This window comes from Schistocerca gregaria, chromosome 7 (assembly GCF_023897955.1).
Source record: "Schistocerca gregaria isolate iqSchGreg1 chromosome 7, iqSchGreg1.2, whole genome shotgun sequence".
NCBI classification, from domain to species: Eukaryota; Metazoa; Arthropoda; class Insecta; order Orthoptera; family Acrididae; genus Schistocerca; species Schistocerca gregaria.
Window position 1 is genome coordinate 136,470,137 of NC_064926.1, and position 15,427 is coordinate 136,485,563.

The following is a 15,427-nucleotide window of genomic DNA, read 5'->3' on the forward strand; positions in this document are numbered from 1 at the left end:
TTTGAAATGCTAGACCTTTTAAGTCGCGACACAGTGAGCTCCGTCCCACGTCTTGGAAGACCTGCCATGAGACTAGATGCATTTACCGTGACGCTACTAATCTCCTAATAGTCAAAAAGTAACTGATATTTGGGCTCCAGACAGTGATCCACAATTTATTAAAAATGTGGAACAGTTACATACAAGGATAACGAAGTTATTTGTAAAGCTATCAGTACTGTAAATAGTGTAAATAAATATGTTCATTCCTTAACCACCTAATAAATAATGGAGTGTGTACCATTTTATTCATTCACGGGCACTACAAATCCCACCTGGCTATTCCTTCCTATACCGGTCCCAATGTAATAGTGCTTTTCTGAAAAGCCGTTAGATTCAAGCCTGTGTCTTTCCGAAGAGCCTCTCTAACAATGTTAGTGAATATTCGGGTTAAATCAAGAAAGGATCCACGTGAACTTAGCAAAACTAACAGAGACTGCAGCATCATTCGCCGTCTTCATATGCCACGAGGTAGGTGAGACTTACTTAAAAATGCATTTGCGCATCGAAAAACAGTAACAGGAAAATAGACATAGTTGTGTTTACGTGTCAGGAACCAAAGTGAAGTTTAAAGAAATCTATATCTTCCAGAGGAAAAAAAAATAAAATCAAAATGAAGGAGAAATTAGATACACATCTGATATATTTATACGGTGATGATGGAGCCGAGTAGTTTAAAAAGTGATGACCAAAACGCATAACTTTCAAGATGTCTTGTAACTAGAGGGAACGAACCAGTAATAAACTCTTGTACAATATGCAGCATATCAATTCTACAAGCAGTAACTGTTCAAAATTATAAAAATTTTACAGATTTCTGGTCTTATCTATACACAGAAAATTTTATATGTGCTTTATGAGTGCAAATCGGTAACAAAATAGAGTTAAGCAATGAAAATCCAATCGTAAGGAAGTAAATAAAAATAATGGGAAAAAAGAGATACAGGCATAAGCCTTTATGAGAGTTACTCGCAAAATGGCGAAGTCCAGCAAAAACGTCTGCACACCTTGAGAGACGCCTTGGTGACAAAGAGCTTGCTGCAGTCTTCACACTCGTATTTCCTCTGCTGGACGGTGACTGCTTCACAGGATAAAGTTGGATTTGCTGGCAGATCTTCAGGTCTCCGGGAAGATTCTGGCAAGTCTCGAGGGTGCTGTCGTCGACGGCGCGGAAGCTGCATCTGTTGCGGATTTGCCTGCTTGAGTTCCTGGAAGGGCGCTGGAAGCTTTGGTGGTGATAATGGGTGTAATGGTGTCGTCGGGAGCGGTTGTGATTGCCGGAGAGGCGGCACCACGGTAGTGAGATGATCCCTCTGCTGTGGAGGATGACAGAGAGGTGGTGGAGATGGTGGTGGCTGTTGCTCAACAGAGGAAACACACTGGTGCTGTTGCTGCTGTTGAAGAGACGACACGGCCTTCGCCCCACAGGTTTTGCCGCTACCGCTGCTGTTGATGTTATTGGTTTCTGGGCGTGTCTTCTTATCTGCAGGTACTACGCCCATCAGCCGATTAGTGCGAAATCTGTCCTCCTGCACGTGCTGGTACGTTGGCGGTGTCCAGTATCCCTCATGCTGCTGTACATGGGAAGTCCTACATGAGCTGCAGCACTAACAGTAGGCCTACCACAGTGAGAGAACGACACTGCAAAGATTGTTAGTCAGATGTTGGAAAATGCGAACCCTAAGTCAGAGTCAAGCCTGGTGAAGCAGTGGGGAAGCTAGCGGTTAAATCTGGAAAGCGAGAGGTCGCGGGATCGAAGTGTGATTGGAGAACAGAAATTTTTGGTGTGGATTTATCTAGCCTCAACTCCTCGTTATGGAAATTTGCTAGGAATGACACGTGGTAGAATTCCACATTAAACTGTAGGTATCCATTATGCAGTACAATTATTGGGGCAGGTTAGCGATATACAAGTATCCAAAGTAGTGTTAAATTGAGAGAATTGGAATTGGCCATTCAGCTACCAGAAGTTGCTGTGTTATTACATGGACAATATACTTTAAAGTAGAACGGATGTAGACTGTAACTTCCTGGCCGATTAAATCTGTGTGAGGGACCGAGACTCGATCTCGGGATCTTTGCCTTCCGCGGGCAAGTGCTCTGCCATCTGAGCTACACACAGTTTTAATCTGCCAGGAAGTTTCGTATAAGTGCACACTTCGCTGCAGAGTGAAAATATCATTCTGGATGTATACTGTCTTCGAAAATTTGAGGGATATTGCACATCCACGTGAATTCATTCCTTCAAGGACTTAAGCTGCATCAAAACAACGCGCAGAGGCATGACAAGTTAATCGCAAGCCAATGTCAATCTCCACATGTGCCTGTTGCCGATAAAGTGACCGGTGTCCTGGGAACAGTGGTTATAACAGCGTGTCGTGTGCGTTTGGCACAAAGTACACTAATGGCAATTAAAATTGTTACATCAAGAAGAAATGCAGATGATAAACGGGTACTCATTGGACAAATATATTGAACTAAAACTGAAATGTGATTGCATTTTAACGCAATTTGGGTGCATAGATCCTGAGAAATGAGTCCCCAGAAGCAACCACCTCTGGCCGCAATAACGACATTGATACACCTGGACATTGAGTCAAACAGAACTTGGATGACGTGTACAGGTACAGTTGCCCATGCAGCTTCAACACGATACCACAGTTCATCAAGAGAAGTAACTGGATTATTGTGACGAGCCGGTTGCTCGGCCACCATTGACCAGTCGTTTTCAATTGGTGAGAGGTCTGGAGAATGTGCTGGCCAGGGCAGCAGTCAAACATTTTCTGTATCTAGAAAGACCTGTACAGGACCTACAACATGCGGTCGTGCATTATCCTGCTAAAATGTAGGGTTTCGCAGGGACCGAATGAAGGGTAGAGCCACGGATTGTAACACATCTGAAATGTAACGTCCACTGTTCAAAGTGCCGTCAATGCTAACAAAAAGTGACCGAGACATGTAACCAATGGCACCCCATACCATCACACCGGGTGATACGCCAGTAAAGCGATGACGAATACACGCTTCCAATGTGCGTTCACCGCAATGTCGCCAAACAAAGATGCGACCTTCATGATGCTGTAAACAGAACCTGGATTCATCCGAAAAATGACGTATTGGCATTCGTGCTCACAGGCTCGTCGTTGAGGCGCTCCTGTCGGTGATACAGCGTCAACGCTAACCGCAGACATGGTCTCCGAGCTGATAGTCCATGCTGCTGCAAACGTCGTCGAACTGTTCGTGCAGATGGTTGATGTCTTGCAAACGTCCCCATCTGTTGACTCAGGGATCGAAACGTGGCTGCACGATCCGTTACAGCCATGCGGGTAAGATGCCTGTCATCTCGACTGCTAGTGATATGAGGCCGTTGGGATCCAGCACGGCGTTCCGTATTACCCTCCTGAAACCAGCGATTCCATATTCTACTGATAGTCATTGGACCTCGACCAACGCGAGCAGCAATTTCGCCATACGATAAACCGCAATCGCGATAGGCTACAATCCGATCTTTATCAAAATCGTAAACGTGATGGTACGCATCTCTCCTCCTTGCACGAGGCATCACAACAACGTTTCACCAGGCACGCCGGTCACCTGCTGTTTGTGTATGAGAAATCTGTTGAAAACGTTCCTCATGCCAGCACGTTGTAGGTGTCGCCACCGGTGCCAACCTTGTGTGAATGCTCTGAAAAGTTTATCATTTGCATATCACAGCATCTTCTTCCTGTTGGTTAAAGTTCGCGTCAGTAGCACGTCATCTTCGTGGTGTAGCATTTTTAATAGCCAGTAGTGTATTCCAGTCGTAAGGGACCAGAGAGACAAAGAAAATACATTGTTGGGTGACGTTTAATGGGTCCGATAAGTAGCATACTAGACGGTACCCAACTGGCTGGAGTTTAGTGTCACCTCCAGCTGTCATTTCAGGAGAAAGGAAATTGTCTATAGAAATGGCAAGCTGGAAAGGTATGTTTGTATCATCAGGCTTTTGAATTGTGGCCTCGCTTCCAAGTAATGTATGGTAAAGCCCGCTTACGTATGAATGGCTTGAGTGCCTGGAATATGAGGGCGCCACGGCTCTACAGTAGATACTTTGCACAAACTCTTGGCATTTAGTGGATCATTGGAGTCTGTAATGTGGCAACTGAGTTCGAAGCATAAGGGGTCTGTTAATTCCACTATCAGTACAGTTAATGTCTTTGCATCTAATCCGAGAACACATCTGACCTATTTGTGATACTGGATCATCAGCCCACAAGCCACTGAATTCAGTTGGGCTGCCTACCCCCGTCCATCCCACGATACTGGTGACAGTTCCAGCACTGTACATCAGCGGCCTTGTTATGTAAGCCAGCCATGCAGAACCTGTGCCAGCACCGTGTAAACGGCTGGTGTGCACCGGGGCTGGCCCACTGCCCCAAGGATGGAGATGACCTATCGTGGGCCACTGCACAGTGGCGCTATGTCCGGGGAGAGGCTTAGTGCATAAAGGAGTGCCCTAGCTGTGGCCTCAAATCAGAGAGTTCCGTTGGCGGACCCATGCTATGTCCTCATCGGGAACAGTTGCGTCGTCCTGGTTGGGTTACGATATTCAGCAGGATTCAATTACAAAAGTAACTAGTACTTATAATCGGCCGTGGCATTCTTGTTCTGCATGTGCGCCACTACCAGTCACTTCTCTGGAAACACCGTTACCACTGTCAGCGTGGAAGTCAGCTGCCTTGCCGCTTGCTGCACTAGTCAGCGCAGTACTCCTGAGTTCACTTCTCAACACGATTACCTGCCTCATTGCATTAATTAGGCCTCATTGAATTATTACCGTGGTAACTTCTCACACTTTTCTGCAAAGCACTAGTCATGATCACGTTAACGTGCCCATATATGGTCCTTACTCTACATTATCCCTCCTGCAATCAACAAGACCCAGTCCCTCACGTATACCTTGTAACCAGTTTAGTATAATACTACACACACGCAGAAAACAGGAAGAAAAATTTATGACTAAATCAACTAATAACTTTCCCACATAGGTTAGATATTACATCCAAACCTACTTTCCATGCTGCTTGTTGCTACTTGCTTACTATATTTATAACACCAATTCTGCCCTCTTGGTGATGTAAACCTTCAGTTTCTCCATTGCTTCCTTTTTGTTCAACGGTAAATTTACATCTGTTCTGTATTCGTTCTACAAGGTTACACACACTCTCTTATGTTCAAGAAATCAAATCTACTGCAATCTGGACCATTGGTAATTTATGCTATCAGCCCTCCGACACAAATGGATTAAAGGTATACACAGCAGAGTTAGGGACACTTTGGCATTTCGTACTGAAGCACTAAAAATCACCGTCACACATCGTTGTCCTTTTCTGAACTGCTCTACGTCTTGGGCTAACTGCATGGCTGAAATGCTCCCTTCCCTTGTTGCACCGAATCAATCCAGAGAATATTTCGTTGCACTTTGACGTCATTCTGACCAGTGATATTATTTCTACAGCGTTTTGAGAGTGTAACTTTAATTATAATCACCCTGTATACAGCCATATGGTTCAAATGGCTCTGAGCACTATGGGACTTAATATCTGAGGTCATCAGTCTCCTAGAACTTAGAAATACTTAAACCTAACTAACCTAAGGACATCACACACATCGATGCCCGAGGCAGGATTCGAACCCGCGACCGTAGCGGTCGCGCAGTTCCAGACTGTAGCGCCTAGAACTGCTCGGCCACACCGGCCGGCTTATATAGCCACAAAAAATATACACATCACCAGAGATAAAGTCACGTGCATGTTGGGTGCTCCGACTGATGGGATGGGTGTCCATAAGCAAATCATCCGCTTGTACATCGACGCGAAAATTCAAACTCTGGAACGTTAAGTTGGAGGCATACGCAAGGAACCAGAGATATATTGTCATGCCCTTCTGAGGCTGAACGATAAACTAAATGGTCGGGTTAATTCAACGGAAAAGAAAGTAAACTACTTTATTGAAAGGGAAATAGCTGTTACTTACAAGGGGACACTGAAAAGAAAACAAGCAACTTAACTGAAGGAAAAACAGCTATTACCGAGAAGGGGGAGAATCATGACAAGAAGAAGAGCGGATATACATAACCTCACACTGCTCAGAAGTCCAATTACTATATAACTAGCTGTCGACTTAGCATAAAGTGTTATAGGTATTACATCTACCTAGTTTCAAATACTTCTCAAGATCACCAGTGTACACAGTTTCCCCATCGGAAATATGTGGATATGGATCATTCTGTATAGGATATGTCTTAAGATTTTCAACAGAGTAGCGAAGAAAAGCAAGTATTTTAGTACAACATATTTATTAACTTTTGCACATACATTTACATACAGCATACAAATCACTCCATAATTTTGTTAGGTATAATTTTAATAATATGCAAATTGACTTTTGACTTATAACTTAAATCCACATCAGAATCAACTGTTTCTTTCTCCAGCCAGCAATTCGACAAATACAGAGAAAGTATGTTCTCGAATTCCAGTATACATCTAATTTTTTTCCCTGTAAGCTACCTCTTTTACGGCTTTAACAATTAGTTGTGTTCCTTCTGGCAGTTCTCCTAGACGACAGCACTTGGGGGTTTTAACTTTTTCTCTTATATCCTGCGTGACACTATTGATGTAACGTTCCACGTCTTGCTGGGTGTAAACACACGATCAGAATTTCTGCAAAGTGGCTGAACAAACACGTTTCTGACTTCAAACACGGGTGCTGGCAACCAGAATCCAGCACGTGAGCATTAATGAGTGTATCTGGGATGCCCAGCAACATGAAGACATCTCCATGCCCTCGTACTCTTACGAATTTATCGGCAGCCCTGCTGGATTCTCGTGCCCGTTCTCTCCAGCTCTACTTCACAAGTTAGTTGACTGCAAGCCACGTCGTGTTGCGACACTTCTGCGTGCTTGCGGGGGCCCTACACGATATTAGGTGTACCAATTTCTTTGGCTCTTCAGGTAATGAATATCCGAAAATTGACAGGTGTGCAACTAAGTCTTCCAGATACTCCAGAACGAGAAAAGCTTATCAGCTACGATCTGTCTGTATACAGTTTTAATTGTGTACTGATAAAGTACGCGGAGATTATTACCTCCAACTCCAATAAATAAGATATAAGTATTACACATAAGTGTTATCTTACAGCAGGAAAAACTTATTTTTCTCAGTCTAGAATATTGTTCTGCACAATACTGTCTGATATAGATATTACAGAATTTGGACTGGTTGGTACGAGCACCGTCATTCCTCACGTCCTAAGGTAAATGTATGACATAGGCCTAAAGAATTCCCCATTAAAGAAATTAGACTTTTAAGTAGAATTAATAGAATTAATGTGTTATGTCCACGGGAAAGGAAATTGGAAACGGAGGACATCGAAGTGAAGAAAAGAAAACTAGAGTATACGCAGAAGACACTGCCATAAATGAAGAACATAAGCTGCAAATGGAAAAGGGATACGCGAACGCGGATGTGCAGGCCAGGTTTACGTATGGCTTTAAACACAGTGTATGGAGAAATCTGGCAACGACTGTGGAATACAAGATAATAACATTTACTGTAAAGAGCATTTCTAAGTGGCTATACATTGGAGTCCTGGGAGGAAACGGCGGATTGGAGTATTTTTACTGTGTTAAAGAACACTTGAAAAATCTGTTTATCAAACTCCATTCCTGCGTCCATCCTTGAAAAGGATCCTTTTCAGGGATGGATGCATTATATCGAATCGTGGTGTATTTGATAGCATACATTTAGCAAGAGAAGAATAGTTTGCAGAGCTTAAAATCAACTAAATAACAACATTTAATATGACTTCGTTTGAAAAGGTTGTAAACTTCACGTTCTATGCCGAAATGCCACAAGAATGTTCTACAGAAGAACTGGTAGGCTACATCCTAGAAGATGTGGAATGTTATAACAACAGTGTCATGCAGGAAATAAGAGAAAAAATTAATACACCTGAATGCTGTCTGTCGTCTAGGAGAACTGCCAGAAGGAACTGAACTAATTGTGAATGCCATGAGAGAGGTAGTTTACAAGAAGAGATGAGATATATATACTGGAATTCGAGATCATACCTTCTCTGTAGTGTCAGGTTACTGGCTGGATAAAGAAACAATTCATTCACATGTGGATTTAAGTTATAAGTTAACAATTAAATTGGACATTATTAAAACTGTACCTAACAAAATTAAGGAATAAGTTGTTTTCTGTATGTAAATGAACATGCAAAAATTAATATATAATATAGTTAATAATAAAGTTAATAAATAATATATTCGCTACTGTAACAAAAATCCTAAGACATATGCTGTACACATTGATCCACATGCATGTAATTCAAATGGGGAAAGTAAGTAGTTGGGTGACCTTGGAAAGTAGTTGAAAGTGGGTAGTTGAAAGTATAGTAATCCCCTTTTTGTATATATATCAATTTAAAATATGGGAAGCTGTTACAGTGACAGCATTGGTCTGCCTGACTTGCAGATTGCAGCTTCATACAATGCTGCTGTATAGCCCTTACCTGCTGGACAACAGTCCTCTTCTTCTTCAGACATTCTTCCAATACAGCTCCTTTCCATTGAGCATGTAGGAGGTTATAGGCACAATCCTGGGCTGCATGCTTACAGGCTACGAAGCTGTTAACTCCTTCTGGTCAGTTATCAAATGGCTCTAAGCACTATGGGACTTAACATTTATGGTCATCAGTCCCCTACAACTTAGAACTACTTAAACCTAACTAACCTAAGGACAACACACAACACCCAGTCATCACGGGGCAGAGAAAATCCCTGACCCCGCCGGGAATCGAGCCCGGGAACCCGGGCGCGGGAAGCGAGAACGCTACCGCACGACCACGAGCTGTGGACGGTCAGTTATCAACAGCTCTTAGATAGAACACATTTCGCACAGCAGTGAGGATGACGAGTGATTGATGATGGGATGAGAGGAAGGTTTGGTGGAGGGGGAAGAGGATAGAGATGGGCAGCTGAAGCTCTTCAATGGCGTATCCCACATACACGAATATGCGTCCACTGAAGCGAATTACCATCAACTGCTCGCCTCTTCCTTTTAGGAAAAATGAGTGCTTCTTGTCGAATATCTCAGCAGTTTGCACATGCGCATGCAGTTGAATCGATTGCGACGTGCATATTGGTTCCATCCCTCTTTATGTACACGATCTGCTGAACCGAATTCTTCTGCTTCTTTCTCTTACACTCCTCCCTTATCATATCTTCCATCCTCTGTGTTAGTAAACTTTGGCAACATGTATCACAGTTATTGAAAGCCACTCTGTCCTTTACATTTACCTCACTGATCGAACACATTATGATGCTTTCACAGCGAAAGCTCAGTATAGACTGGCCCTCTCCCACCAATTCTGGCGAAATGAGAGAACAAAAAAAAAGACAGACACACACACACACACACACACACACACACACACACACACAGTCTGTGTGGCAGAAGTTGGGGCTGGAACATCACCACAGCTCTAGGACAAAGAAATTTCCACCATTTTTGAAATTCGCGACAAAATTCGAAATACACGACAACACGGAAGAGGGGAAGGTTTGGGGACGCGGTGATCCACGTATCGGCTGAGGAAACCACATGATGGCATCGGGCAGTGGAGATGGTGGCGGAGGTAGTTAATTAATCAGTTCAATTAATGTGCAAATCAATTTGATCTCAAAATTTGGCTCGGAACACCCTTATCCCGCCAATAATGTAACCTAACTCCAAATTTCTCGAAGAGCAGTCTACAGCCATGGCCAAAGTTACAGCGATTGTTAAAAGTTTTCTCGTATCACACTCCGTGTCTGAATGCATAAAAAATATCACGAACACTTGAGGTATGAATTAAAAAACGCATTCAGTAACAAGTACACGATGCATTTCGGACTCTTTGGGTCCATCATCAGGTGTAATTTGTCTTAATACACGTTTTATTTTTTCTGTTGAATGCGGTGAAGTGTATATTCCTGCGACGAAAATGATAGGTTATGAATTTTGACTAATGTGGCCAGCATGTTCTCCAGACATGAATCCTATCGAACCTGCATGGGATCGATTGGAAAGAGCTGTTTACGCACGACGTGACCCACCAACCACTGTGAGGGATGTACGCCGAATCGCCGTTGTGGAGTGGGACAATCTTGATCAACGGTGCCTTGATGAACTTGTGGATAGTATGCCGCGACGAACACAGGCATGCATCAGTGCAAGAGGACCTGTTACTGGGTATCAGAGGTACCGGTGTGTACAGCAATCTGGACCGCCACCTCTGAAGATCTCGCTGTATGGTGGTACAACACGCAATGTGGGGTTTTCAAGAGCAATAAAAAGGACAGAAAATATGTTTGTGTTGATCTCTATTCCAGTGTTGTGTGCAGGTTCCGGAACTCTCGGACCTGAGGTGATGCAAAACATTTTTTGATGTGTGTATGTTTGTATTATTCACCAAATCCGTCTCCACCTTTTCTGACGGTTGAAAACCGTCTAGTTACTTCATATCAACTTGTTTAGCTCCCAAGAATGGTTTTACGTTCCTGGTGCGTAAAGATTCATTCGTTTTTGACTGAGGTGGGGGTTGGATGTTCATGAGACCCGCATGTTTAATAGCTGCCACACCTCCCACAAATCAATTTCTTACTAATATATTTTAAAAACAGCATTCATAAATCCTTAGGTTCCAATACTACTGCAAAAATTCTCATTAGAATGAATGTGATTGTGTGATTTTTGAATTACACCAAGGACAATCGAAATAGTATAGCGTTATGGCGGTTTGATGTAAGGGTTGGCTATTGTATTTTTCACTGTGGGCAAAGACATACGGGATCTTCTTGCATTTTCAAATATCTGCATCATTTTAACTCCCGAAAAAAAAGAAAAACGTTAGCGGTGGAAGTCATAAGTATTATGCTGGATATAGAATTCCTCGCAATTTTTTAATTTATAGCCGATGAACTCTTGGACTCTAAACTTGAGACTCTGTTTCGATTATCTGTGGTGCTGTGGGGTGTTCTGCAGGATCAGCTGACCTGTTGAGATGCAGTTCTCTTGAGCACACTAGTGGAGTTAGTCATGGGTAGAGAGGGCCACTACCGACCTGGTGCTCAGCAGCTGCAAACTAGGCACAGTGTTCTGGTCCGTACACAATTAGCTGATGAATCTCTGGCATCAGGATGTAATGTTGACATTGCAATCTTCATGGCCAGCGAAGAGACTCTGTTGTATTTTCAAAATGAAGACACCACTGTTCTCCTCGCATCCCATCATAAATGTTTTAACAGAACACAGTTATAAACTTAGGGAAAGGCAGCTCTTGTGACTATAAGTTGTACGTTTCAATTGCTTAGACAAAACAAATGGGATATCAACTTGGGTGGGAGAAGCTGTTTGAAAATGGAAACTGTTTGACACAACAAATTTTAAAATTACAAGAATTGTAGTTTTTTTAATTCCTGTCACTTTTACACAAGCCCTTAATTTTATTGCTAAGGAGACATGAAATCTACCAACAATATAGGCTGCACAAAATTCTACAGGTACACCGTCCTTGACTGTATACTTAGTACAATTGATGTGGCAACCATGCAGAGTCACCCATTTTCTCCAGATTGGCAATCTTTGATTCTGACATCATAGGTCTAGGGAAAACTCAAAAGAACACGTGGCAATCTTTGTCAGCCATCTGGGATTCTATATTTAGCACATGTGACCTGACAACCACACATGCTGCATTCTTATCAACAGGTCAGCACGTTAGATTCTGTAATAGGGCCTGGGAAAACCCACTAGGACAAGTGACCATCTCGGATAACCATGGTGGAATCTAATCTTAGCACAAATGACAGGAAAACCACGCCAGCTGCACTGTTGAGTCTTCAATCTTGGATCGCCCCTTGAATTCTGATATCATACTGATAGGGAAAACCCAGTAGGATTAACTAACTGTGTTCGCCATTTCATTTTATACTTAGGGGAACTGAGTAAGTTTGCCATCTTGAATTTTCCAATTTCTTCCCATATTTTACTTGAAGCAGTTGGCCTATTATGTCATGGTGTGGCGTGAGGAGTGTCGTGAGAAATCTGGCAATGTTGCATGGTGTCACCAATGGTGTCATCATGCATATCTAATTTTTCCCTGCTCCAGTAAGGAATCCACACTATCACCCATCCCAGCCTCCCCAGCCAGTCACTGGAGTAATCTGGGTATGACTTTGGATAGGTATTGTTTCTTCCAACATCCGCCAAAATGCGCAGTAGACTGTAAACTGTTCCCTCAGTGATTGCCAGAATAGCGTTTTCAACATGTTGGATGGGGCGTCCACACCAAGTGCATCTGATGTCCTTTCCTATCCACTGTGGGCATTTCTCCACAGGCATATCAGCATTCGATGCACAATTGTACTGTTGACAATTAATAGACGCTGACTGTTCTGTATTTTCCTCCCCTTGGCACAGGACACAGCACAGTTCCTGACAGGTGAGGTAAATTTCATTGGTTTAGTTTCGATATCATTGGTAGACTACACTTTAAATTTTTGCTTTGGGGGATAAGAACAATACTCGGAGTTCTGTTTATTCTGCATAGTGTGCCTAACCCTATCATTAATACGTCACACACAGTTAAGTGGATGAGCAGTAACAGAACCCATGCTTCCTGTAGGAGAGACACTGTCCATAATATACGATAGTACTTGAATTACCTTTGGAATCCCTGGTACAGGACTCTGGGGAGCCCTCCAAAACGACCATTTGTAGCAGCTTCGAATTCACCTGATAGTTCCTTTGGGTCATCTGTCCTCCGAATGGTTTGATGTGACGAGCCATAACTTCCCCTCCTGTGCCAGACTCTTCATCACAAAATATAATTTATTGTACACATAATTACACTGTCCCTGTAATCCTATCACTTATTCTTCTTTTCAGTATTTTCCACACATTTCATTCATTGCTGGTGATGCAGGATTTCTTTCGTCAGTCTAATTCTCAGCATCTATCTGTAGCACCACATATCAAACGCCTTGAGTCGCTTCTTTTCGGTGTTCCTACATTCCATAATTTACTTCCATACAATGCTGTGGTCCTGACCAAAATTTTCAGAAATATCTTCCTCACATGAAGATCAATGTTTGATAATAGCGGACTTACATTTGACAGAAATACCCCTTTGCCTATGATAGTCCGCTTTCTATGACCTCTTTGCTTCGTCTGTCAAAGGTTTCATTTCGTCCAAGAGAGTACAGTTCCTTTACGTTGCTAGACAGTAATCAGGGTCACATGCAGCTGCCTACAAAAACTCCATGTCAGACGCATGCTAAATAGAACGAGCAGGGGATTTTGAATGCACGCTGAGAAGGGCAGCAAGAATGATCTCAGGTTAGCTTGACTTACGGGACAGCGTCACAGAGATGCTGAAGAAAGTGGACTGACAGAAGCTTCAAGACTGATGCAAACTATTCTGACAAAGCCTACTTACAGAGTGTCAAGATGCAGTCTTAAGTGAAGAAGGTGGAAATACACTAGTCACACATGTATTGCTACCATAGGCATCGTGAGGACAAGAGTAGTATATGCACAAAAGTTGAATGAATTTTATCCATAGTGGATGTTGTCGAACTCCGTGACTGTTCCTTTATGGGGTTGTAGAAAAATATTCGCTACCAGTCACAATAAAAAGTTGTTTATTCGTCACACGATCGGTTTCGGGCTTGCGCCCATCTTCAGGTGTTTATACATTCATTTACATGTTTGTACTTTTGGAGATCACTGTATAAATTCAAAAAAAAAAAAAAATTTGCTGGTGACTACACAAATACAAGTAGGACATTTGTAAGTGGTGAGGCAGCATTTGACGAAAATATATCTGTACTTACAAAAAGATGAAGCACCATTATTTCAGTTATGATGTGATGATAGTTTTGCCACTTAGTTACACATTTATGGCCATTTTCACGTCCATATATCAGGTACAGCTCCATAATACACTATTATGATGTGCACTCTAATAATGGCTCTTCATCTTTTTGTAAGTACAGATATATTTTCATCAAATGCTGCATTACCACTTACAATTGCCCCACTTGTATTTGTGTAGTCACCAGCAAGTAATTTTTTTGTATTTATACAGTGATCTCCAAAGGTACAAACTTGTAAATGAATGTATAAACACCTGAAGATGGGCACAAGCCCGAAACCGGTCGTGTGACGAATAAACAACCTTTTATTGTGACTGGTAGCGAATATTTTTCTGCAACCCCATGGACAAATGTTTATAAATATTCATTGTTATCACACTCCATACATGAATGGATTGGGAAGAACCCATAATAACTGGTGTAGTTTGAACTACTCACTGTCATCACTTTCGCAGTGTTTTGAAATAGTAGATATACATGTAGATAAAGATGGACACCGAAATGAGAGCAGGATCACGAGATGATGTCATGAAAAGTACGGCTCATCCTTTTTAATCCATACATGTGGCTGGTAGCTGTTTTTTTTTATAAATTATAAACCTTATAGTACAACAGCCACGTTTCTCAACATGTCTACTTTCGACAAAATAGCGTTAATAGGGAAACATGGAAGCTAATTGTAGACAGCATTCTGGAAACTGGAGCTGTTAAATTGGCATCATGATAAAAGAATAAACGAGTATTGTGCATTAGCGAGCTGTTTTCAGTAGTTGCAATGATCCCAACACTTTTTTGTACCCATGAGATTACCATTGATAGTCAAAGTGTGGAATTGGGATGAAGGAGCACACCTGTTTTGGTTGGACATGTCGGCTCATGCTCGCGGTCCCCGGCGACTTGCTCACGAAGGTAACATTGGGCGGCGGGGTGCAGACATGGCGCTCTCGCAACAGCTGCTCCTGCAACGAGAGCTCACCTGCAGCCTGGTTGGAGCTTTGGGCCATTGTGGGCGGCGGAGACGGTGGCATCAGAGGGCTCCGACACGCCAGCGGCAGCATCGGCGGACCTGTATGTGGTGCCTGCTGCCAGTGGACCGCACGGTCAGTGCCACGAAGTTGTGGGGCCATTAGTGGCCACTGGGTGTGTGCCAGGGAGGGCTCCTTTGGAGACGGCACTACAGACGTCGTTTTCGGTAGCGGTGGCGGAACTGAGGGTGTGGTGGCGGGAGTCGGTTCTCTGTGGGGTTCTGCAGTTGAGGTGGCGACTTCACAAATCTGCAGTGCAGCCGATCGTAGTAGACTGACATCGAGCGCCTTAGCGGTACACAGAAAGCGCGACAGGTCGTCGCCCGGAACTTCGGTGCTTCCGGTGTACATGAGGTCCAGCAGGCGGCGCATATCCTCATGGCTGACGTCGTGCAG

The 15,427-nt window shown here is 43.0% G+C and overlaps 1 protein-coding gene across 1 annotated transcript; it reads right to left on the reverse strand.

The window, feature by feature from the left end:
• Positions 1-1,004: 1,004 nt before the first annotated feature.
• LOC126282332 (ras-associated and pleckstrin homology domains-containing protein 1-like) lies at positions 1,005-15,133 on the reverse strand. The gene is made up of 2 exons (XM_049981989.1): positions 14,858-15,133; positions 1,005-1,613 (listed from the first exon to the last, which is right to left on the reverse strand). The coding sequence occupies exons 1-2, from the start codon at positions 15,131-15,133 to the stop codon at positions 1,005-1,007; spliced, it is 885 nt and encodes a 294-aa protein (XP_049837946.1).
• Positions 15,134-15,427: the final 294 nt, after the last annotated feature.